Source organism: Delphinus delphis, chromosome 19 (assembly GCF_949987515.2).
Source record: "Delphinus delphis chromosome 19, mDelDel1.2, whole genome shotgun sequence".
In the NCBI taxonomy this organism is placed as follows: domain Eukaryota; kingdom Metazoa; phylum Chordata; class Mammalia; order Artiodactyla; family Delphinidae; genus Delphinus; species Delphinus delphis.
This window is the reverse complement of record NC_082701.1, coordinates 30,921,175-30,947,276: the sequence shown is the minus strand read 5'-3', so window position 1 is coordinate 30,947,276 and position 26,102 is coordinate 30,921,175. Positions and strand designations below refer to the sequence as shown.

The following is a 26,102-nucleotide window of genomic DNA, read 5'->3' as shown; positions in this document are numbered from 1 at the left end:
CCTGGAGGCCTTGGGAACGAATGAGAAGTTCTGCAGTTTGGATCAGTGGCAGAAGCAGGTAACACATCAGGGAACCAGTCAGCCTAAGACAGGAGGGGACAGAAAATGATGAATAGTTTCTGATTACATTCCTCAGCTAAACTGCTACAGTGGCCCCTATGTCTCCTATAAATGTCCATTAGTCTCTTTTGGAAAGAAATAAAATGGTTCAGGAAGCCTAAGTTTATATATACATACAAGATAAGGAGAGAACTAAGAAGTAAACCTAAGGAATCAACTAGGTCAACTAAAACCTTTTTGCTCTGACCTCGGACACTTCGTATTCTTTTGTTTTCATTCAATGAATGCACCTTCTTTCCTGTTTTAACGTATTCACTTCGAGGTCTCTGTAATACATCTCCTCAGTCTTCCCTTCCCTGTATAGCCTCTCCTACTTTGCTGCCTTTCAAACTGTGGTGAAAATGAAGTTTCAGGATTATAAGACTAGTACTTGATGAAGACCATTTTTCTACTGACAATATTGCCGCACTCTCTTGAACTTCTTTTCCCAGGATCTAGAAAACCTTTCTCTAGCAATCCTTCTCACAACCTCTGGAGAGGGGTCTCCCCACTACCACAAAGTAGAGGTCAAGTAAAAACAGGCCAGTTCTCATTACTGAAGAGCTGGGATTCAGAAGTATCACTTTTCTTGAGGTAAACGGCTAATTTTTATCTCTATCCATGAGATGAAACCAGAATTCCTGATTGCTCCGAATTTTCTTTCCCATTAAAAATAAAAATTAACAATCTTTTAAATTCAGATGAAATTTTAAATCTTAGGATATTTTCCAGAGAAAATATCCAAAAGTTTGGAATGAGTACTCAAAAACAATCAGCTCCAACTGTTTTGAGGAATATAATGAAATTAGGAAGGTCAAAGATTCCATTCTTAGGACAGAAAAAATCCTTAACCACAAACAAAATGAACCCCTCCTCAAGCCTGCTTCCACAGACTATACTGGGGTCCAATCAAAACACTAGCAATGTCTGAAGACAATAAATTCATATTGATTATTGTAAACAACTTTCAGTGAATGAATCAATGGTGTTACCTCCAGTTATGATGTATAACTGAAATGTCTGGTGTCTAAGCCAAAAAATATATGTGCCTACATCCACCCAAATAAAATTCAGATTCCCTCCCAACCCTGTTCAGGTTCTTCTTTCCCATCTCCCCTGCCCCAGTGTGTATAACATGTCACTTAATCTTTTAGGGCCTCAGTTTCTTCATCTGGAGAATGAGGACAAAATAAATACCTATCTCACAGAGACAGGACTGTGGATTAAATGAGAAATGTGTATAAAAAGCTTAGAACATTTCCTGGAATATAACAGGTGCTAAGCAGATGTTTTTATTGGTGCTACTGAGTCAGGTTCTAGATTAATTCTGGGGCTAGGAACTCTGCATAAGAGCTCTAAGCCAGTTCTTACTTTCTCTCAAAGTAACAGGTTTTCCCCCTGCCCCATCCCCCTCTCCTTTGAAGAGCCCTAAGGTAAAGGGCCAAAAGGCTAAGGACACATGACAAAGGAAGAAACCTACCAAGATCAGCATTTACAAGGACAGCTTTTAGCAAACATTAGAAAGTAACAGGATATTTCCTTCCCATTTTGGAAAGGATTTTAAAATCCTGTGAGTACGTTAAGGATTAAGATTAGATGCAGAATCCTAGGCATAGAAACTATCTCTGCTATTGTCAATTACCCTTCCCAAGAAAGACTAATCAACAAACCAAAACCAAATCAAATCCAAAACTGTCCATAGAGTCTATCTAGTTAGAAGCAGCTTCAAATTGGCAGTTAATGAACAAACTCTTCATGCAAGAAAGCTGGAAGTGACAATGAACAGATCTACTAGTAAAAGGCAAGACTGCAATACTTAGAAATACCAAAAACATTGGCCAGAGAGAAATGTTACCCTGCATTATCAGCCTCAGTGTAATGGGGAGAAGGGACACACACCCTACCAGACCAAAGGCAACAACACACACACACACACACACACACACACACACACACACACACACGCCCAAAAAAGAGACAAAAACAAGCCTCTCTGGGAGGAAAGCAGAAGTAATCTCCCCACCCCACCTCCCCACACTAAGGGCTTAAGCCACTTGCCTGTGGCCCATGTGGCCAGAAGCTGGATTTGTGTTTCAATTCTACCACCTGAAGTGTCATCACTAGTTTATTTCTGTTTTAACTGGTAAGGTGAGGAAGGGGAAACAACGAAGAATTTTTTTTCCTAAACACCAATTTAAGTTCCTTGACGGCTGGAACAGTCACAGAGAACAAAGGGACAGGGAACAAACCTACCCATTTTCCTAGTAGACATTTAGTTTAACTGGTAGTTGAGGGTCCTTAAACACTCTATTGTTTGTAAGAAGGGCCATATACCCAAGACGCCCAAAACATATCCAAAGCCAATGGAAACACATTTATCACCTTAACTCTTTTTGAAAGAAGCTGCCAGAAATCAATGCTTAACCTATCAGTTTCTTCCACAAAGCATTTGAGTAGAAATACCTTCCGTTTTACAACTCCTGAATGGCTGTCAGAGGACATCCAACAAATAGCAAGCAAAACAGCATAGGACACAAGAAGGAAAGAAACTAAGATAGGTCAAAAATACACCAAGTAAGAAATTCAATACAACTGGAAAACATACTCTCAGGCACCAACATTTCTCCTTTGGACACCTGTTCCTCCCTGCCCTCAGATGCCCCAAGTCCAGGGTAATGGCTGAGCTTGAAAAAAAGTTGCCACTTAACAGGTCACGCAAACTTCGTGGGCCTTAACCAACAACTACAAAGCTTAATTCAGGACTTCCCTGGTGGCGCAGTGGTTGAGAGTCCGCCTGCCGATGCAGGGGACACGGGTTTGTGCCCCGGGCCGGGAAGATCCCACATGCCGTGGAGCGGCTGGGCCTGTTAGCCATGGCTGCTGAGCCTGCGTGTCCGGAGCCTGTGCTCCACAACGGGAGAGGCCACAACAGTGAGAGGCCTGTGTACCGCAAAAAAAGCTTAGTTCAGTTACATCATGCTAATAAGTCAAAAACATAAATTAAATCCCTACATAAGCAGTTATTTTGGTACAAAGGAAAAGCTCTTTTCAGTGGTTATAGCCTCCACCCCAAATATATTCCACTGGTTAAAAGAGGGATGTAATGACACTGAACAGCATTGTGCTGGTAGCCAACTGCGTTACCAGAAAAATGATTCATTTGCAAAAAAAATTAAAAAATAAAAACTAGTACTTGTTAATGCCTGTCCAAATGTTCTTGTGAAGAGTGGGGCAGGGCAAAAACATACATATATCAAGTGAATACTCTTTACCCAAACTCCCAACAGAAACATCTCTTCAATTTCTTCTTCATTATCAGACTTGAGGATAGTCCAGAGTTCATATGGGATTCTGTTTCTCAGAAGTCTCCAAAGAGTTACCATATTAATACATGCAGATCTTATGGCTCCCTCTTTCTGAGTTGGTGCTCCTTCCTCTCCCTTTCATTGGCCTAGATAAAAAAAAAGCCTCATTGGGTCAATATGATCTTTGACTGAGGATCCCTCCATTCCTGGTAGTGAAGGAAACAGGAAATAATGAAACAAGTGTTGAGGAACCTATGCAGTATGTTCCTTGGGTGAGGGACATGAACAGTGGTGACCTAAGACACTGATGTGACATCACAAGACTAGTTAGACTAAGCTTTACGTAGGCTGCTCCATTCTAGGCAGCAATGCCAAGAGATGGCAACACAAGGCCAGAACAGCATAAGATCTGGCTAAGGCTCCAGGAGAGAGATCTGCTTCTTTAAGGATGTTTCTTGACTCAAAAGTCTCTGAACTAGAAGCTGCCTAAAGTTCTCCAGTCAGTTATCTGATCCAGGCATGTAAGCAGGTGCAGGGAACCTGGCAAGCTGGTTGTTAAAGCTCTACACAGGGACAACAGCTGTACTCAGCATTTACTCCTTAAGCTGGGGAATAAAACATCAAGCTTACCAGCTATCCACAAATACTACTTGAAGCATTTCACCCTTGGTTGCCTGAGCAGTGGCAGTAAGCTCTTTGCTAGACCTGAAGAAAGAGGACCACAATTCCTAGATTTTGACTTGATGAACAATTTACTATGGTACACAGGGAAGATGGGTCAGATTCAGAGAATCTAGATTTTTCTCTGAAGTAATTTTAGTCTCTTTAACAAAGCACACATGGCTCTACTCAACTAGATGACAGAATTAGCCCTTTACCTCCAAGGCCTGACACTGTCCTCTGCTAGCTTTCTGTTTTACTGACCTTACGTCCCCCCCAACTCCCCAGCTCCCAGCTGCTTCCTCTTATTTTTCCAGCTTCCTTGCCCCCCACCCAACCTCTCATTTCACTTTCTCTCCCCTTTCATTCAGCAGCGAATGCTCAGAGAGCAGATGGCGAGTACTCAATTCAAGCCGGTGAAAATGCTCCCTGAGTATCAGGTACGAGGCAATCCCAGAAACAGGAATCCTAGGGGTTGCGATACAAACACTCTCTGCCTTTTAGTGATTTCCACTTTAGATGGGAAAGGCATAATATGCTTATTCTTCACATATGGAAGAATATCTTCAGACCAATTTATTAAATAAATAACTAGTTTATTAATTAGTTATACTTAGTTATGTTTCTCAGGGACAAGAGGATTTTTTTTGTTTGCATCAGAATTGACTTTTATTCCTAAAGTAATTTGTCCAGGACCTAAATAGTACCTTTAGCAAAACTCATGAAGCTGTAGGAATCCCCCATATATGTCCTATACAAAAGTTCATTTCGCTAAAGATCAGTTATTCTGATCACTTAAACAAAGCATATGGAAGGATCCATGTTGGTACTACAATCTGTGTTTAGCCCTCTCCCCAGAGAATAGCTGCAAAAACTGAAAGGAAACCTTGACTACTAGAGGTAGGTTTGGGATTTGTTCCACAGTGACCTTAAAACTGCAGGAATTTTGGGATGGAAACTTACCCAGGGAAACAGGGAGGGGAGAGGGAAAAGGGCACCCCCAAGTCCAAGAGCTCCAATCAGTAAAGTTTAATTTAGTCTCTCCTGGTGGCTCTAAGAGCCCTGGTAAACACCTGGTCCTAGAGATATTGCACGGATGATACCTAAAGAGAATCAGCAGATACAGACCAAATTCAGTCTGTGCTAATTCCAACCCAGAATGACATACTCAAGGTTTTGAAAGGCCAGCCGGGACACCCCAGGGACTAACTTCCTAGTTCATAATGGATTCTAATCAATTTGAAGACAAAACAAAGACCTCCTAATGTGGATTCTCTTAGAAAAATGGCTCATGAGTAGGACTATGCCATAACTATTATCCTATTTCGGTAAACAAATATTTATCAAGCATCTATTAAACGCCAGGAGCTGTACCAGTCAGTTACTGGAATACTTTTTAAGAATCTCCTCCAGTAGAAAAATCAAAACTTGGAAAGAAATAATTATAGAACAGTTAGACGTTTATACAAAGTGCTTATAAGATCACTGGGAAGGAAAATTTTAAAGGGGCTACTTGCTCTAATACTAAATGAGACTGCACCTCATTGGTTCTCACGTGATAGCTTTGATACTGAAGATCGTCATCTAAGGTTGCTGAATATCAAAACTAATGCTTAAGAGGCTGTATGCTCAGGGCTAAGTATAATCCAGACTGTTACTGCAAACTGGAAAGTGGGAAGTGACCATGCATTGGCTTTTAAAACTGGTAAAGTAATTCAGTCCAGTTTTGTGTATTGGATCTATTTTGCTAATACAAATTTGTGTAAGTGTATACTCAGCTAACAAAACAAATGCATGTTTATGAACATTTACCCATTCTCAGAACCTTTTTTATGCTACTGTCTGTGGGGCTGCTGCCTAGTAAGAGTGACTGACCAGGCTCTGGCCGCTGTCTGACCTGCTATCCTTCTGTGGGGCCAACCTGACCAGAGGGGGTCAAAAGCTTCTCTGATGCTAGCTGTGCACTGCACACTGGAAAGACCCACTTTCTTGCTGCTGGGCTCTGGGCCACGGCCACTCCGACAAGATTAACACCAGCTTTGAAACAGCCCCCATCAACTCAGATAAGAACATGGATCAAAGACAGCACCATGGGACACCCTGGTGGCATCAGGTGGACATTACAGGTGGTGATCATTTGGGTCAAAGACTTACCTTCCCCCCCAACAACCTCCCCACTGGAAAAACGTTGTCCTTTAAAAAAAAAAAAAGCAATGTAGTAATAAAATAAACAGGAATTTGTCGCTAGAAAACATAGATTCAATTTCTGGGCCTGTCACTTTAACATCTCTGAGCCTATTTCCTCAAACCCCAAAATAAGGCTAATAACATTTGAGAATTAAAAGGAGTCAAAGCACTTCATAAAACAACTACTTCCATTACGAATGATGAAGTATTTGTCCTATGTCCTTGCATTTTTCCCTCCAAATTTTCCATTAAGAAGGTAGAAAGGGCATGAACCCTTTAAGTCACTACTTTGGAAATAAGCCCAATCTGATTGGAGGACCACACTGCATATCAGATCTAAGCTATGCAGTCCACCTGCCAAGGATTTCATGAACATACTTATTTATCCATAAATATTTATTAAGGTGTGTATGTACTAACATACTATCTTGGAAAAAGTGTCAAAAAGTTATTAACATAGTCTTCGCTAAGAGTTTACCATGTAGCTGGGGGAAATAAAACATACATGAGACAACCAGACAACTTAATGGCAACATGCAAGTGTATGCATTATGTGACACTAAGTATGCTGAAGAAAAGCAAAGGAAAAATACAGTGCAGTTAGTCCAAGAATGCTTTTGTCTTTAGCTGATCATGAAGGGGTGGAAGAATATTTAATGGCACAAGGAATGTGGGTGCTTGTAAGACTTGTGGGTGTCTGCTAAATGTTTGCTGAGTCTCTTGGCTTTGAGAGAACTGCTTATGCTAGCTGATCCTCTATCAGCCTAAAGACCAGGGTCAGGGTCCTGGAGTAATGTTAAGATTCCCAAACCAAGGAAATAGTATCCAGTTTTTTCACTCTGTACGTGAATGCCTCTATAGATTACTAATAAAAAAGAACCAAAATAATTCAATCCCAACGAGAAATCTGTAGAAGTTCTCACTGATACAGGACCACTAAATTCAGAGAGAATTTAAGGCTTCTTTAAGAATCACGCTTAAGCAAGAAAGATGGAAAAAGGAGACCCAGGAGAAAGCAGCAAGAGAGCGAACTCCTCTGCTCTTTTAGGAGACAATGGCATCAATTCTTGAGATCTGTACTGAAAAGTAACAACTTTTGCAACAGAACAACTTTCTTTTTGACTTTGCAAGAATGATTTTGGGGGCAACATTTACTTTTCCAATTATACTTGGCTTAGGCTCGCATTTAAGTTACAGTTGACCCTTGAACACAGGCTTGAACTGCACAGGTCCACTTATACGTGTTTTTTTCAGTACATGTTACAATACTACACAACCCGCGGTTGTTTGAATCTACAGATGCGTAACTGCACATACAGAGGGTTGACTGTAGTTATCTGGAAATCTTACACTGCGTGGAGGGTCACCCCTGACCCTGGCATTAAGGGTCAACAGTAATTTGCATTTCCTAGCTTCATATCTGAGGAATTATTTGATGCAATGTTAGGATTATTACTTTCTCCAATTATCTACCCAGTTAACCAACAGTTCGTAAAATAGGTTTCTATAGCACTTTGCTTTTAAGGAGTACTAAGTTCTTTCTCTTGTCAATCAACGTTTATTAAACTTGGCCAAATGGAGGTGGGAGACAAATCCAAATAGCATTTTGAAGAACCCTATCTGGCAAGTAAACATTTGGCTCACTGGGAAATACAAACACGACAAAAATTCCACTGGGTATAAAAATTAACAAAAATTTCAACAGTAATAAGATAAGATTGGGAGGAGACTAAATGCATCACAGAGAAGAGAGCTATTATATGGGTTTAGAAGCTTGCTTTTTATAGTTTCAGAAATTAAATTTAACTTGATAGTGATAAGGATTTGAAGCTGCAGGGTGAGTGCTAATAAGAGGGAAGGAGAAAAGTCTGAAAACATAAAATACAGAAGTAAAAACAAGCATGGTCAGTAAAATATTTACCAGATCAGCCAGAGCAGGGGAAGATGTGATTGCAAATGGTGCTAAATTGTAGACTATAACCCATTGTTTCATACTAGGGAGTGACAGTTTTAGGAAGATCAGATTTGATGGCCAGGATGGAGACGGGTCGTCAAAACCAGTTAACTAGTTTTTCATTACTTTAATAATGAATTTGGGTGCACAGACAAGGATGCCAGTATGGCAAATGAAGATGGGACACAAATCCAAACAGCATTTTGAATAACTCTATCTGGTAAGTAAACAGAATCTCTATCTAGCTCAAGTCATAGATACAATGGTACTGTGGCTAATAACTGGTGATATTAAGTCGCAGCACTTGACTCTCACATTGCTGCATGTTTACTACCTAGTTTTAGAGGACAAATGAGTCATTTAAGATTTTTTTTGTAGTGTGCTTGCTGTACTGCTAACCAACATTTTACATTCCTAGTCTTATGCTGTGGACGTCACTCTTATTTTGTAATTCAAGTTAAGAAAAAGTCTCCAAAAATTGTTAGAAACATACCAGGGGGTAAAAGGATGGAAAATGTCTTAATGTTACTTAGCTTTTTCTATAAGTATCAACTGAATAAGGATTTATTTCCAACTTGGAAACAAGAAACTGGGACTCTATTAACTGGTTACTTATTCAAGATACTCAGAAAGGGAAGTAATGTGAATTTCTAGGTTTCTCTTCAAATGCAATTGAACTGAGTGCCTCCTCGGTGCACAGCATTGTGCTATGTACCTGGGAGGAAAGGGGATGAGGTTATGACCTGTTGGAAAGGAGATATATATGTAAACAACTCACTGATAAAGGCAGATTGGCTTAAGTTTTAAGATACAGTAGAACAATACTCTTCAGGAACAATGATGAAGGACCAATAGTGCTTATTCAGTGACTATCATGTGCCAGACACTGTCTTGGTTCCTTAGAAAGTAAAAACTCATGAATCAAGTAAGATGAGGTAGATAAGTGGATAGAGCAAGCAAGGTAGGTGATAAATGCTATACTAGACATACACAAAGTCTGTGCCAACACAGTATGACAGACGTTAGTTTTCAGAGAGGTGACTCGAGATTATTCAAGGTACGTTGCAGAGGGCTGACTCCGAATGAAGAAGAGATGGACGGCACTGCAGAAGGAAGAAACAGGAGGACCAAATACAAGAAATGCTGGACAATGCCAAGTCCTGGGTTATAGAGTATATCAGGGGGAAGGCTAGAGATCAGACTAAAAGGTAGGCCAGGGGCCAGGTTACCAATGGCCTCAGATTCAGTCCAGGACTTCCAAGTCCTAGTTAAAGGCGGTAGGTTGTCTTTTGTTCAACTGATGTAGCAGTCCATTCCAAAGGATTAAACCTAAATAAACCACCTGAAAGCTTATCCCAAACTTACAAACGCTCTCCTAATACCCAGCACTTCAGGGTACAATTCTGCCATGCCATCTGGCACTTAAAACAATCTCCAAGTTTAGTCTTTTTGTTTTATAAAGAGAATTCTAGATTTTCATTTGAGCAATTTAGGATTTATGGTCTCTCTTCACAAGTTAAATCAGGAAGATATCAGAGCTAAGGTTTTTAGAATTAAGGAAAGGCATAATCTAGTGCACTTTTAGTTCTCTCAATCCAATTTGCAGCAAGGCTGCTAGTCCGCAACTACCTTCTGTAGCCTCATTTGCTACATAAAATGTGAGTTTAGCAAAGTAATCTCCACTTTGTAAACCTGATTGTATTTTCTCTTCTAAAATACCTTTATTTGTCCTCTTTTAGTGTCTTATTCTTCAAAGTAGACAAGTTCCTAACATTTGTGTTTTAAGGCAAGTGCTCCCATATTGGTGTTGACTAAATTGGATCAAGTGGGCCTAAAACACTTTAATACAATATTCTTAGTGACAATAAACAGGAAGCCTGTGTCCTTTACATTTTTGCAATGTAAAGTTGAAGGGGGGGTGGTGGGAATGACAAATGCTGAAGTGTTAGTTCCTAATAATTTTGGCTTTCTTAAAATAAAATGGCATTAAATAAACATGTCAAGAGAAGTCTGTACTGACTTTCTGATCACAAGATACTCTGCCTACTGAAACAAGGCCTGCAGAACAGAAAAATAAGGCTAACCAACCTGATGAATAAACAGGGTTTTAAGGCACACTAACAATCATTGGAAGTCTCAGTAATGCCAAGAAATAAAGATTAATTTCACTCCCCAAAGTGTTTCACACCATAAAAACAAATGATAAAGGCTTCTGAAAGCATACTTCATTTTTACATTATATGACCAATTTTTGGGCTAGATTTGGGGGGGGAGGCACACACACATCTACTCCTGTACCCAATTCTTACACTCTGGCCTTACTATTCCATACCTGGAGATATACAAGGTAGGCAGAAAAACAAGCAGATTCACATCTTTTGCATTTTCTCCTAAGTCCCAGAACCCAGTTAGTTTTCTGATTTACAGATTTACTCATCAAGTACTATTCAAAACCTAAATGAAAAGGGAAAGAATTCTGCCCAACAGATGGGGAGGCAAAGGTAAAGTTTCAGGAAAAAAACTTAGACCAAAAAACCCTAACTTTGGAGCTGATATAGAGGATTAATATAGTTTCCACCTTGCTGTATGGATTCTTTACCCTAGGGTATTTCCTGGTTGATTTTGTATCATAGCTCCCTCTAGTGGCTAAGTAAATTTCCCTAGCGTTTACTCAAATTGGGAGTGGAATAGACCATTGTAAAAAAACCCTACAAAAACCCAAACAACTCATTAGGCACTTGGCATCCCTACAAAATTAATGTTTGTTCAAAGTATACTTGGTGAGGATGAATAAGGCATTCTAGAAAAGCTCTCAGTTTCTACTATCTTCACATTGGTAATTCTATTAATAATTGTAAAAGGAGTTAAAGATACTTTAACCTGATGGTTGAATGTTAGAACTTTTTCTAAGAGATGAAGATGAAACACCCAGGATCTACTTAACTCTAAATGTTTGTTCTGTTTCATTTGTGTTTTGCATACCTACCTAACCGGGAACGTCCTTATGCAAAGGTATGCTTGATTTTTCTCTCCCATAACCCAGTGAGGCATCTATTTTGAAATGTTTATTATGAGGTTACTTCTGCCTAAATTAACTAGTATTTGACAGAGACTACAGAAGCACCAAGCGACTTTTGTAATAAAAAAAAAATCCTTCTCTCCTTCCATCCCTACAAAATCACAACCACATTCAAGGTTGTCGGGTATAGCTTTCAAAGTTAGCAAGAAGCACCGCCCCCTACCCCCCAAGTTCTCAACCACAAGAATAAGCTGGTTGAAGTATACCGTTAACTTCTTGGATCTATATTTAAAGCAAAAGTTTTTGCCAGGATTACTATTTATTCAATAGACAATCACGAGAGACACAATGAACAGATGTTTCCTTATAATCTCTTTACTTCATGCCAATCCCACCTTTTCCTATAGGGTCATATTGATCAATGTTCCTGTAAAAAAAAAAAAGTACCAGAAAAAATTACCCCCAAATAGAGTATTCCACCATATAGGATGGGATGGCAGGATATTTCCTTCAATGGAGTACAACTGATGAGAGTCCACCATAGCAACAGAACATAAAGAAATGTGAGTCATACCTTTTCTTGTGGCTGCTTCAGTCTAAAAAGACGGGGAACTTACAGCTCAATCAATAAAGGATCCACAGTAACCGGTTTGTTTTCATTCACATGCTCAAAACTACACAGAAGCTTTCGCTCTGTGTATCCTGTAACAGTTCTACAATCCCTTATCCGGAACTCTCTGGGGCAGATGTATTTGAAATTCAGAGCTTTTTGCACTTTATAAAATGCATATATATACCATATATCATATATAGACCCTTTATCACATAACACTCTCAGCAAAACCTATGGCAACTGACACATCAATATTTCTGCAGGAAGACAATTCAGTCACAGTTAAGTGCAAAACAAAGGCATCGATTTTGGTCACATTTTATATTCAATTTGCTCCACAACAAAAAACTTTGTTTTTGGAGTTTTGGGATAAGAGATTGTGAACCTGTTTTCTGCCTTTGCATTCTTCATACCATGACAGAAATAAGCTAAACCAAAGGATGGTTATAACACAACTTCAGTCTAATGGAGTTTCTTGCCTTTTAATACTATTTATGGTAAATAACAGACATATAACTTATTTTGTTTGCAATTTCATCACAACTTCATGTACAAAGTAAGCAAAAACGCACACAAGAAATTCACCTTCACAGAAACTTGAAAAAAGAACACCAGCCCTAATGAGCAAATATATTTCAAAGACAAAACTGAGAAAGTTAAAATTCTAGAATCATATGGAACTTAAGCACTATGCGTGGATACACGAATAATGGAATATATTATTAAACTATAAAATTTAGGGGAAAAAACATTTTAAATGAGGGAAATCTGTCCATATTCCAAAGAGTTTCTTTTTTAAATTAATAAAATTCAGATCCCAAACAATTAGGAATCAGAAAATGGGTTTCTTACCTTTTGTTTCCAGAAGGATGTGGGCTGAACAGCAAGGTGGGTTACTCAATCTGACGTTATGAAAAATAATTGCTTCTTAGAGACTTAAGTTTTTCCTTGGTTAGAAAATAATAAACTAATTATAGGCTCCCTACAATATCTAAGGGGACATAAATAGGGAGAAAAGGGGAAAATCCAAGACAGCTTTTTTAGTTCCAAAAGGGTGTGACTTTCTTCTAATAGCTGCTAATCTAGGTAGAGATTTAAGGTCCATTTCCTAAGACCGAAAAACAGCAAGTCTGCCTCTCCCCTTACAGCATTTAGCTGTCTGGTCTTACTGAACTGGAAAACCTGCATCCTTCTACCTTTCAAACAGTTACGTCCTCTCTAATCTTAAACAGCCTATATACTAGGGAAGTAATATTTTCTACCTCACTTCAGTCAGGGGTTGGAACTACCTGTAGTAGAGCACATCTTTCAGCGTAGCTTAAATGCAATTTAAGTGATGGCAACTTAACTTTGCCAACTTTGAGCGATGGCAATTTTCATTTTGGTTCTGTTTCCAAAATATTCAATGAACACAAATGAACCCAGGCTTGCTTAAGTCTAGCTCATGTTAATCTTTCCAAAATTAGTCATTAAAAAATACCAATTGTATATTCTACAGATGAAACAGAACTTGTTTTACGTGCCTGTCTGCTCTTGAACAGTTGTTTTGAATTCTCACATAACTAGAGTTACTCCCTTAATGAATCTATACCAAGTGTTTTGCTTAAATACTTAAAATGGAATCCTAATTTTGAACTTCCTCCTGACATTCCAAAATCCCTCCTCTTCCTCCTGACATTCCATAAGGTTCACTTAAATGTACTGGTTGGGTGACCTTATGCAAATCCCTTTGGGCCCATTTTCTCTACTACCAAGATTTCTAGTGTTTCCTAGGTTTGAAATTACGTCACCTGAATAGCAATCTTAAATTCTGCTTCCAAGGATAATTAACACCCAAGGGAAATGTTAGGACTTAGCTACCTTTTGGGTGTAGAAAAAGAATGGTTTGATGGTTGTGACTAGCTATCAGGAAATCAGATTAGGAATTCTAAGTAAAAACCCCTCCCCAACTCTAAATTGAAAACTTAGCACCAAGGGGCTATCAGGTAAAGATACAAAAACCAGTAGACTACAAGATGTAATCACTGCTTTGGTATGTTCTGGATACAGAATAACTTTATGGTTGAGAAGACTTCCAAGGCAAAATTCTAAAGAATGCCCAGCTTTTTATTAGCAATGATTTACTCAAATAAGCAGTTAATCTTCTAGTGTGCTATTCACACTTTGAACAGAAAATGTAATTTACGTTAAGAATCCTAATCTGTGCTGAATTTAAAACTTACCAATTTTTTAGATGAGTTTAGTTTTATTGAGAAACTCAAAGGCTAGTAACACCATTAATTTACTAGCCCTCACCCAATTTTGCACAAAACCCTATGCTGTCTAGATGATCACCCAAAATAAGCAGCATCTATAAGCTTTTCATCATTTTTAAATCAAAGCTCTGAAACTTATCCTTCAGAGACTAGATCACCGCCTCACTTACCATATTACATACACAATTGCCTTATTCTCATTTTTTATCTTCCCCTGAAGACTTTTCACAACAATTAACAGATAGCTAATAGCATTTATTAGAAAAGTCCTTTCAAGAACCTTTAATTTACTAACACATAAACACAAGAATCGGAATCTTATCAATTTAAAGTATTAACTGAGACTAGTCAACCAGTAAAAATTCTTACAAGAGGAAAAAGGACAACCATGCATAGTTTTTTTAAAAAAATGTTTATTTTTTCAAAGAAAAACGGCAATAGCCAATTGGAAACCTACTTAGTCTTCAACTCCAATTTTGTTTTCTTTAAATTTAGAAGTGACTTACTGTTTTACTATTTTAAACAAACCCCCCCTTTCCCCTTTAAATGTTTACCATCTACTCGTGCTGAATCCTTCCAAGGAGATTGCTCCAGCGTATATCTCCAGGTCCTCGCTTTGCTCCTTTTACCAAAAAATGCAAAACACAATTCCATCGTGCATCTTAAGGGCTCCAATCGTCAAAAATAGGAAAAAAAAAAAAATCTTTGGAATAGCCAATTAAGTTGAATAAAAAAAAAAAAAAAAAAAATCCACACGAATGCGGTTTGGTTGGGGCAGGAATCCACTCCTATGTTCCTGGTAATCTGATCCCGCTCCATGAATCCTTGTAATTCATCCTCCCTATCCTATCCACATTATGATTTGAATCCAATGATCCAGCTCCAAGGATTGGGATCCAGTGAGCCCTCTCCAATCCAAACCTTTATAACCAGCAAAACCAAAAAAGAGGAGGCAAAATGTTAGATACTGTAATCAAAAAAGGTTTCTGGGGAATGATGAGTTATGTCTGTCATCAGTTTAACAGATGTACATCAATAACTATCAAATTCCCCAAAACAAGTTTCTGAATGGTGTTCAGATAAATTTTAGAAACTTAATCATCATAGAGACTAACTGGAAGAAGCATTTTATATTTACAGTTCAACTGATAATGCCAACACTTGTTACTGTACAGCGTATTACAGGTTTTGTGGTTGCAAAAAGTCATGTAGTTGAGTTTACTGGTATTGCTACCCACCTAAGTCTAAACTAAATCTAATGCTCCCATCTGTAATTTAATTTGTAAATTAAAGTGTTTTAAACATATGAGTCAATTATGAATATTAGTTTAAAGGGGAAGGTGAGACTTAAAAGTATTCCCAACTAGATTATCTACACCAATACGTTGGAACTCTATATTTTGCTTTCATTTTGTCTTAAAAAAAATGAAGTAGCAACGCTATATCAGTCACACAGAGGACATGCAGATTTAGCAGTATTGATATTATACTCTATCCGGTTGGAATTAAAGACACCCTGTACCCACATGTACACCAACAGCAGGTCACACATTAACAGTTGTAACTAAGCATTGTGACAAATTAGCCAGTTCTTCCCACATTAGTCCCTATTAAAACAAAAAAGGGTAGGGAGCAAAATAAATTGTTACAAAATGGGCAACGTAATTTTGCCACAATTGCCAAGGTTTAAAGAGCAAAGCAATTGTAGCTAAAGGTCACTGCATAAGATGTTTGCAAGTGTTTTAAGGTAGATGTACAATCATTTTAAACCCTTGCCTTTTAGTATAAGGTCAATACTGCCAATTTCATCTGTGACAATAGCACTTGGAGTCATACCATTGCCTCCATTATTGATCTGATCCTCCTCAATCCTCCTTTTGACAATCCTAAAATGATTGAAATGTGCTCCACAATCCTTAATCCAAAGCATTCTTAATCCATCTCTTCAGATATGTCTACAGAAAGACACATGAAAAGCAAGATAAACATAAGAACTTCCCCAGGTAAGATAACCACAAACACCCCCAACAACCCAGTTCACACAAACCAGAGCAGAATAGACATTTACATAATATCACAGTCTGAAGAGCATGGAGAGTTAACTAAATTTAAACAATCCTGTCTATGACATCACTTAAAATACAATTTATCAGACATGAGGGGAATGTAGATGTTAGGAGCAAGGGGATATTACACAAGAATGCAATTCAACACTTTAGCCCATTCTGAACAAAACAGTTTGAATTAAAAAATGAAAAGATTGTACTGAATAAAGGAAAACTGTATACAACATGGGTTCTACAAAAAGTGTCACCAATCATCTTATGTACGAGAGCGAGATCTGCTATGACGGGGAGAATAGCGTGGTGATCCTCTGCTTCTCCTTGGGGAATAACTGCGACTCCTGCTGTTGCTTCTGCTACGGCTTCTGCTACGACTACGGCTTCGAGATCGAGATCTTCCATAACTTGGACTTCTGGGCCCATCAACTTTAACCCGGATGTAGGCAGTTTCTCCCTATTGAATAGACAGAACTTTCGATTGAAAGATCTAAGCTTTCACCTGTCTTCAGGCATGCTGAATTCAATGTAACTTAAACCAGAGGCACTTTACTGGGTTTACTCGGACACCCTTGCCTGAATCTTACCTTCAAATTCCACTGTTAAGACCACTGTATCCAATTCTGGCCAAAGAAAAGAATAAGTGTATAACCTACCTCATGAGATCTAAACTTAGTGTTATCCAGTTTTCGAACTGCATAGGTCATATCTTCTTTCCGTACAAACTCCACGACACCAGTGCCATCTCGGTAAACATCAGCATAACATACATCACCTGCTTCACGCATGTGATCCTTCAAATCCTGCCAGCTTCCACTTGGAGGCAGTCCTGAAAGAGTTATTTTTTTTCAATACCAATTATCCTAAAGTTCACATTAAACTTAAAATTTACATTAGAACAAAGATTACTTTAAAATTAACGATTATTTTTAACATCCTAGGTTAAGGAGCTGTTAAGATTCTGGAATCAAGAGCCCAAAATTATTTGCAAAGTAAGGATCTTCATATTCTAGGTACTGCAACCTAATTTGGCAAATCTCAAATACAGCAATCCCTGTTTACTAAATTCACCCACAGGACTAAAATAATTTAAGACCTGGCATGAAAACTTACATTTGTCAAACTGGTCATGCAAGGAAAACTTCAAAATGGTTTCTGCCCCCTTTCATCAACTCGCACGGAACGGTCAACTCACCAGAGACAACCACTCTGTTTTCAGAGCGCCTGGACGGGGGACCATAGCGGCCTCGGGGAGCCCCGCCACCTCCGCCCCCGCCGCCGCCTCGGCCTGTACCACGGCCGCTTCGAGGAAACTCCACCCGCAGACGGTATCCATCGTAATCGTAGCCGTCGCGACCATACACCGCGTCTTCCGCATCCCTGCGTGATCACAGAAGAGCAAAGGGGTAAGGAAAAGGACCGGGAGGGGCGGCTAACTCGGTCGGAGAGCTAGCGGCCCCCCGCACATGCGCACCTGGGGTGGAAGAGCCCACATGCGCTGCATAATAGGAATGGCCCCTCCCCCACCCAGAAGCACGCCAGGCTGCCGACCACTACGGCAGCCCTCGGCGCCTCAGTTTCCCGCTCCGAGCCTGCAAGTTGGCTCTGGGGACGTCCGGAGGGCCCAGCCACAAGAGAAGCCTCGACGACTCGGCTCCTCACTCCACTCCTGCATGGGCGATTCGTCTTGCTCCCAACCTCAGAGCCCACCTCCCCATTCTCCATGCGAAGGCCTTGGAGCCTTCCCCAACTACTCCAACCTATTTCCTCAAGGCAGCAAGACCCTGACCGCCTCACCGCGGGTCCTCGAACTCAACGAAGGCGAAGGGCGGTCCTCCGCGGCGGTTCTTCAGATCGATGTCGCGGATAGCACCGTATTTGTAGAACACGTCCTCAATGTCCTTGGTTCGGATGTCTGGAGGTAAGTTCCCCACGTAGATGCGGCAGTCGTTGTTCCCTGCCGGCCCACGAATCACACCACCTCCCGACATGGCGGCGACGAAAGGCGCGGACTCGAGAACAGGTCTTCCCACCAAGCCTAGCGAACAGCAGAGCAAGCCCACAGCTACACCACGTCTCCCGCGGCCCCTCCAAAATGGCGCCTTTATCAGCTCGGCGCACGGATATGGGGGGAGGGAGGAAGAGAAGCGGGAGGAAGCAGCTATTCGATCTCACTACGCACGCGCAGAAGCGTAACGGGTGCTGCGAAAGGCACGCTGGCGCACGCGCGACGTCACCCTCCGCGCGAAGGGAAAAAAAGTTCCCGCGTTTCCGATTTTGTGGAGAGGTTCGCGAATGAAGTGACCGGCTGAGTGGTAAAGATTAAATACAGAGCCCTCATAAAAGGGGTTATTAACCTCTGTCGAGTCCTAAAGAATAATCAGTTTCCCCAGGAATGGGTCTCTTAAAGCAACGGCGCCCTGAAAGGATTTGGTGAAACCTAGCCGAGAGCTTTGTCCCACCATGCTCTGCGGTGTTAACGGCCTTTGGCGGGAAAGACTCACGGGGGCGGAGTCTAAGGGGGCGGGACCGGGCGGTTGCTCCGGAAACGGGGGCGTCCTAGGAGAGTGCGCCTAGTTCAGCAGTTGCGTTGTCTGTGATTCAATGCAGAGCCAAGCCGTGACTTTGTCTTTCCGCTCCGTCTCCTGCGAACTGGCCGTGGGCTGCTTACGTGTCTCATGGAGGGGAACCCAGCTTAGATTCCCTAGTAAATAGACTACACTAAAGTACCGTTCCACCTTCGGTTCGGAACCGAGCTTTGTATATAGCTCAGTTAAACACTCCTTGTGCTAGTGGCGGTGATTCGTGCTCTGACCAGTCATTGGTGGTACCTGCCACCCAGGACCCAGACCTCTGCTTCTCTCTTCAACAGCCTATCGCTAGGCCCAACGCAGCGGAAAGGTCCAGTGAAGGTTGCAGAATGAATTGTGCCTGTTATTTCTCCAGCTGCTTTCAAAGAACGAGAAAAAGCGCTCCTGCCTGTGTGTATTGCAGAATCCTGAAGTTCCTTCCTTTTTTTGAAGTCATTACCAGGCTTCTCAAGTAATATGAATGAGCACAATGAATGTGTGAGTACTACTGGGACCACTGGGGACCACAGTTGCTGCTCAGGACTGATCCTGGTAGCATGCTGGTCCAGGGAGGTAAGAACTTTTTACATTTTTTCCTCAGTGACATCTGAAATCTAGATTTTTATATGAAATGCTGGGGTTTTTAAATATTAGTGATGAATTCAAATTAAGAAAAACAACAACAACCCTGCAGTTATCAATATGCTAAAACAGATCTGCACTCTAAGTGTGAGGATAATTTTTTTCATATTATGTATTTATTTGCAACTCCCTCTCCCCAGGGATGTGAGGCAGTTTACAGAGATACCATAAAACATTACTAAAACTGGATGGAGAAATCACGGGGAAAATTAGGGAGGAGGATTAAAATGAAGGCATTGATAAGATTAGTACACAAAATGCCTGCAGTAATAATTTGGTGAACTCCTAGAGATGGACTGCAAATTTGCCTGTGGCCATCCCGGAAGTCACAGTAAAGAAAGGAACACAGTATGTTCAAAATCCAAAGTGCCTTTGAAATTTAAAAAAATAGATCGTTTAGCAGAAGGGCATGTTTTCATTTCTGAAAGTTGACTGAATGTATTTTACAAATGTTTCTAGTAATCCCAAAATACAAATTTAATTTGCTCCTCAACAGATCCATAGAGGATCTTTGGTAGTCCTTGAAATCTCTTCGGTGGTTTCCAAAATTATGAGTATATGTGCATGTACTTTTTTGTCTGTCCTTTAGCTCAGGAGTCCCCAACCCCTGTGCCGAGGACCGATACTGTTCGTGACCAGGCCGCACAGCAGGAGATGAACGGCAGGCGAGTGAGCAAAGCTTCATCTGCCGCTTCCCACCGCTCCCCATTGCTCGCATTACCGCCTGAAACTTCCCACCCGACCCCCCATCCGCGGAAAAATTGTCTCCCACGAAACTGGTCCCTGGTGCCAAAAAGGTTGGGGACCACTGCTTTAGCTCATCCTTCAATGACATATTTTTAAACTGAACTTTCAATTTAAAGAGAGAAGACCCTGGGAATTTCCTGGAGGTCCAGTGGTTAGGACTTCTTCCTTCCACTGCAGGGAGCATGGGTTCCATCATTCCATCCCTGGTCAGGGAATCCCACATGCGCAGTGCGGCCAAAAGAAAAAAAAAGAGAAGACCCTGATAATTTTTCAGTGAGAAGCTGACCAAAAGGGACACTATTTCAACAGATTTATTCATTTCTAGCACTATCCTACTTGGTTAGCAGCAGAAGAGATGAGAGTTTTTAAAGAATTCCAGGCACATCATGTATTGGTTCTTACATTCAATATTTATTTACTGAGCACATTTTCTATCTAATTTTATCCATCCATTTATGATTATTCAGATTCATCTTTGGTTGATTAATGTTAAGTCAGTAATAACTGAAGTGATTTAAACATAGGTGCTTTTGATTTCAAGGCATTTTCATTCCAGAAAAATAAGAAAACCATGAATTTGCTTTGATTTATTCTTGTCCAATTTAATGCAGTCATTTCTGATTCTGTTCAGTTCAGAAGAATACAGGGTAAAATTTAATAGAGAGTGAATAGGACATTCTTGTTTCTCTCTTGGCCTATTTTACCGTGTTTGAGTGTAACCAAATTGTAGGTTCTGGGGTCTCTTGTAACCGAAAGTGGGGTTCGGCTGCTCACTGCTCAGAAACCAATAAAGGCCAGGTTGGTGGAAAGGAATGTTCGCTTTATTTTGGATGCCAGTGACTGTGGGGGAGGGTAGATGCCTGTCCAAAAGGCCGACTCCCCCCACCCCTCCGCCCCCGACAATTGGGGCAAGAGCTTTTATAGACAGAGGGAGGGGGCCACATGCAGAAATAATACAGTCAGCTCTGACAGTCATCTTGAAATTGGTCATCAGTGGTCTTACCAGTGTCATCTTGATTGTTTTAGGTACAGTTAATCTTCAGTTCCAGGTTCGGTTTGTTTCCATTTCTTTGAGGCCAGTTTTCGGAATTGTGGAAGCTTATGTCATGGCTACAGCCTGGTCATCATGTAGTTAACTTCTTCCACCTGGTGGGGGCTTCAGTGTCTATAAGACAGCTCACAGGATGTGGCTCAGAATATTGTCTATAGCCCTTAAGGAGGAACTAAAGGTCCTTGACTATGCTTAATGACTAAACTATTATTTGGTCTCCTCTGTTTTCTTTGTTTCTGCATTTTCTCACTTCTCTGATTAAACTTATCCTTTGGCTAAAGTTTTTCCACAGACAAAAGGCAGGCTGGGACTTCCTTGGTGGTGCAGTGGTTAAGAATCTGCCTGCCCCTGCAGGGGACACAGGTTTGAGCCCAGGTCCGGGAAGGTCCCACATGCCGCAGAGCAACTAAGTCCGTGCGTGACAACTACTGAGCCTGTACTCTAGAGCCCGTGACCCACAACTACTGAGCCCACGTGCCACAACTACTGAAGTCCGCGCGCCTATAGCCTGTGCTCTGCAGCAGGAGAAGCCACCGCAATGAGAAACCTGTGCACTGCAATGAAGAGTAGCCCCGCTCACCGCAAGTAGAGAAAGCCCGCGCACAGCAACGAAGACCCAACGCAGCCAATAAATAAATAAATAAATATTTTTTTAAAAGGCAGGCTAAGGACATGGGTGCGGGGGGGGGGGGCAAGGACCATAGGGTCCTGGTCTATTTCACTATGACAAGGTCAGGGTGTAGCGAGAAAAGTCTGGATGGCTGTTTATCAAGGTCTCCTTGGGTGACATTAGCTTGGAAATTATTACATTTAAGGGTATGATCTTACACTATCAGTGTCCCAGAGTAGATTGGCATGTTTTAGTACACAAGAGTGAAAAACAAGAAAGCGAATAAACCAAACCATTTGTTCATTTGTTGGGGGGTGAAACAGATTCATTTTTGATAACCGTGATGTTCAAATTGTACACACCAAGAAAACTTTTTGTCAGGTCTGGAAAGCAAATCAGACAGTTTCTTAGTAAATAAGGAATCAAAACAAAATGAGGTGAATCGCTTTGAGAGATGTCTCATTCAGATCCTGGTGAAACCTGATAAATGATCTCTGCCCCACAGCAGAGTGTACCTCTTCAAAGACAGGAAGATTCATACCCTCTGGACTTTGCATCTCTGTTCCCCGAATAGTGCTGGGTAAAGATTGGCAATTCTCTGTCTGTAGGCTAATCTTCATGCAAAATTTTCTCTGAACAGTGTACTATACAATTAATTAGATCTTTGCTGACCAGATTACAGCCACTTCGTTTTGCCTCCTGAGATTACCTCCTCATCTTAATTAGGGCTTTAGAGTGTTTCTAAACTCCTCAGTTACACAGTCACGGACAGTTTTATGGATTGCTCTCACAATTCATTAAGTATGGATTTTACCAGTTTAATTCTTAGAAGCTGCCTATTTCAATACTTTTGCTGTGTATGTAAAGTTACTTCCGCAAAAAGAAACTTTAAATGCTTTCGATTCAATCCTGTAAGTATAAACTAGTGTAAGCACTATACTGTACCCTGGAAATAATTACTTCGGGAAAAAAGGAAATTCAAAGAGTTAGTTACCGTAAGGGTTGAAATCACAAGACTCAGTTTTTCAGTTATTTTCCTAACACTTAAAATCTACCTGTGGTGATGGTTACACAGATCTGTAAATATACCAAAAACCATTGAATTGTACAAGTAAAGCAAGTGAATTGTATGGTATATAAATTATAACTCAATAAAAAAATTTTTAAATGACTGGGGAAAAAAATATCTCCACAATCAGCAAAATCACTCTCCAGTACCATTCCTCTAAAGGTGTTATTAAGGCTTGGAGGTGTTCTAGAGTAATTTGCACTGAAATATGCCTTCCCTAATCTGGAAATTCTGTTTTCAGTATTTGTGTATCAATCCTTACTGTCATTTATGGGGATAACTGTTAGCTTTACTAGGTGAAGAGACACAAAGATTAGGAGTACTTAATTCCGCCGTGAATAGCAGTTACTTCCAGAAAGAGTTCACTTGCATAGTTCTCTATTCCCTTGTTCCACCTGTTTAGTGATTAGTATTCTCTGAGAAAGGAAGAAATATTAATGGTATATCTTTTTATTTCATTTATATTTGTCTCATCTTCCCTAGTAAACTAGGTTGAGGACAGATTTTTGCTGTAATTCCCTTTATTACGAGTACATTTTCTGTTAAAATGAATATTATTGACTATTTCCTGACTGCTCTTTGAAAATAATGGGACTTTAGATGAGCAGAATGTTGTTTCTATGGAAACTGTATCATGTTTCTGTCAGTGGATAGACACAATGGGTACAAGGATTGTTTTTCATTTCACAGTGTAATAATGATAGCCACTTTTCAAGCCCAAGTAAATCATCTAATAATATAGTCTTGGTAATCTTATTTTAGGACTGGCCTCCCTCATTCTTTGATTCTTTTTGTTTTTGGCTAATTCTGCCCATCTTTACTGTCCTATTACGGATAACAATAACATGATTTTGCCAGAAAACAGCTCTCAAAATGATCTATTACAAAGAGATATACTTCTTCCATGTCTCCCTCTTCCTATTGATATTATTACTCCCTCTCTCCCTCTTCTTGCTTAATTTAAGTTCTTTCTCTTAAAACACCAAATCATATTGTACATTTCTTAATTGGAGTAAATGGCTGTTTAAAGAATTATAATAAAAATATGGCAGATATCCTTTATTTGCTAACAATGCTATCTTTTTTGGCAATTTTATCTTATACTATGAGCCCTATATAAGTGTTAGCTATTATTAGTAGTAGTAGTAATGGTATTATATGTTAATGTGTCTGTCAAGTATGTTAGAAATAATTTCAATAAAAATTTTTTTATTTGAAATTTTGAGAGTATGACTGTTTTTTCACCCTTTACTGTTTTAAAAGTTAGATTAGCTGAAAACTCTCAGAATTACTTTTCTAAATTTGCTTGCGGAGTTGAGTAGTTGCAACATAGAATACATGGCCCACAAGCCTAAAATATCTGGCCCTTTACAGAAAAAGTTTGCCAACCTCTGGCCAAGAGGGAAAAACCTGCTTTTGTAATTTTTGCCTAAACCTAATTTATAAGTTCAGTTTTGTCATGTTCTTTCTCTAGTAGGTGTTTTTGATGGGTAATATATTGTTAATAGTTGTAAACATAAGTAGTACACTTCTTCAAGTGATACTTTGCTTACACATGCTTCAGCACCCATTACTACGGTGTAATGCTAAGGTAACCTGCCAGCCTGCCCAGCCCAGAAGGGAAGGTGCTGCTCTGTTCCAACCGGTTGCATCTTTTTGTCGTCTCGTTGACTCAAAATTGCTCGTCTTATGAGTGCAGGTTTCTGTAATTGTTCTTGCATTGATGCAATGTCGTATGCAGAGTCCATACAGGTTCTGTTCTAAGTATCTGTTAATGTCCACTCACTGTGGAATTTGTAGGTAAATTTCCAAAATTTGCAGATTGTGTTCCACAGTTCTGGGAGCCCAGCAGCTTTCAGGCTGCTGCTAGTACCACCAGTCGCCCCAGAGGACTACTAGATGTGGATACCTGTGTAGTCTACAGTCTAGACCCATGCCCATGGGATCCTTCCTTGTCTGGCCCCCACCTGCCTCCATGTGGTCAGGAGCTCACCAGCTGCAATTCCTTCCAAGTTAATTTCTACCCTTTGTAGTATCCAGACTCCAGGGGAGGAAAAGTTCTTTCCCTTAATTTAGAGTCTCCATTTCCTGTCTTGGGATCTATCTTTATACAAGACAATTGAGAATGAGAATATTTGCTTCTAAAGGAATTCCCTCTCTTTTCTGCAGGAATATAACCTCTCCCTCTGCCTCCTTATGGGCCAACATTGATATATTTTCCAAAGTCTGGATTGTTTGCAATTAATACCACATGTAGGACCTTCTCACTGCATAGTCAAGGTTGAACCTCATCAGCCAAACATGGTCCAGTACATTTTTCTTTTTCCAGTTTCAGTTCTTCTAGTAAGTGATGAAAAACAAGTTTGAACATCCTTTATGTGGTCTCCTGGATCTGTTTCTGTTATAGTGCAAGACACAGCTTAAACAGGAACACACATCCCCGCAAAAACATATCTACATCCATATAGAGGTAAGTATTTCTGTCTATGCATTCCTAATCCCCCATAATAATTTTGCAGTGGTATAGCATGTGTTTGCCAGAAACAATGATTTACATGCCCCAGTACTGATAATATATTCAGCTTCTCAGTCTAAAATATCTGCGGTCAGAAAGGAGCTTTCTTTATAATTTTTCCCAAGGTAAGTGGGTGTTATTTTATATTTGTGCAACTGGAGAGCCCCATTGGGTAGGCTTCCTAACATAAAAGAAAAGAAACAGTCTAAAGGATTATTCATATCTTCTACCTTTATAGATACAGTAACTGCTTATCACCTTAAAATGTGTTTTCCTAGCTTCAACTAAATCCAGGTTTTAAAAAAACTATAGATATTTCTGTTAATGTTTTATCAAGTCACAATTCTAGAACGTTTCTTATAAATTCTTAGTTTGCAAGTAAATATATAAATATTTGGGACTCTAGTTACAGTTCCCACCTGACAATGTACTTTTTTTTTTAAAATTTATTTTATTTATTTATTTTTGGCTGCATTGGGTCTTCGCGGCTGCGTGCGGGCTTTCTCTAGTTGTGGCGAGCGGGGGCTACACTTAGTTGCAGTGCCCAGGTTTCTCTCATTGCGGTGGCTTCTCTTGTTGCCGAGCACGGACTCTAAAGTACAGACCCAGTAGTTGTGGCATACGGGCTTAGTTGCTCCGCAGCATGTGGGATCCTCCCGAACCAGGGCTTGAACCCCGTACCCCTGCACTGGTAGGCGGATTCTTAACCATTGTGCCACCAGGGAAGCCCACTGAGCAGTGTACTG

At 40.2% G+C, this 26,102-nt stretch overlaps 1 protein-coding gene and 1 long non-coding RNA gene across 3 annotated transcripts; one reads left to right on the top strand and one right to left on the bottom strand.

The window, feature by feature from the left end:
• Window positions 1-14,485: 14,485 nt before the first annotated feature.
• SRSF1 (serine and arginine rich splicing factor 1) lies at window positions 14,486-18,257 on the bottom strand. Of its 2 annotated transcripts, XR_009516966.1 has the most exons (6): window positions 17,950-18,257; window positions 17,348-17,532; window positions 16,809-16,981; window positions 16,423-16,609; window positions 15,929-16,047; window positions 14,486-15,013 (listed from the first exon to the last, which is right to left on the bottom strand). XR_009516966.1 is itself a non-coding variant. In XM_059997142.2 (5 exons), exons 1-5 carry the CDS (start codon window positions 18,141-18,143, stop codon window positions 16,025-16,027), a joined length of 762 nt encoding a protein of 253 aa, XP_059853125.1. In that variant the 5' UTR covers window positions 18,144-18,257; the 3' UTR covers window positions 14,486-16,024. The 2 variants fall into 2 exon arrangements, 1 of the variants encoding a protein (XP_059853125.1); XM_059997142.2 differs by having other exon boundaries at window positions 14,486-16,047.
• Window positions 17,943-24,014, top strand: LOC132414523 (uncharacterized). The gene is made up of 4 exons (XR_009516967.1): window positions 17,943-18,073; window positions 19,025-19,295; window positions 19,954-20,161; window positions 21,444-24,014. It is a non-coding gene; the product is annotated as an uncharacterized lncRNA (long non-coding RNA).
• The last annotated feature ends 2,088 nt before the right edge of the window (window positions 24,015-26,102 follow it).

Bases quoted from the DNA above. Each gene is read 5' to 3' on its own strand.
- SRSF1 (XM_059997142.2), bottom strand. From the start codon at position 18,143: ATGTCGGGAGGTGGTGTGATTCGTGGGCCGGCAGGGAACAACGACTGC. The intron at 17,533-17,949 runs GTGAGGCGGTCA...GTGATCACGCAG, and splicing joins GTTGAGTTCGAGGACCCGCG to GGATGCGGAAGACGCGGTGT. The intron at 16,610-16,808 runs GTAGGTTATACA...TCTATTCAATAG, and splicing joins CTAAGTTTAGATCTCATGAG to GGAGAAACTGCCTACATCCG.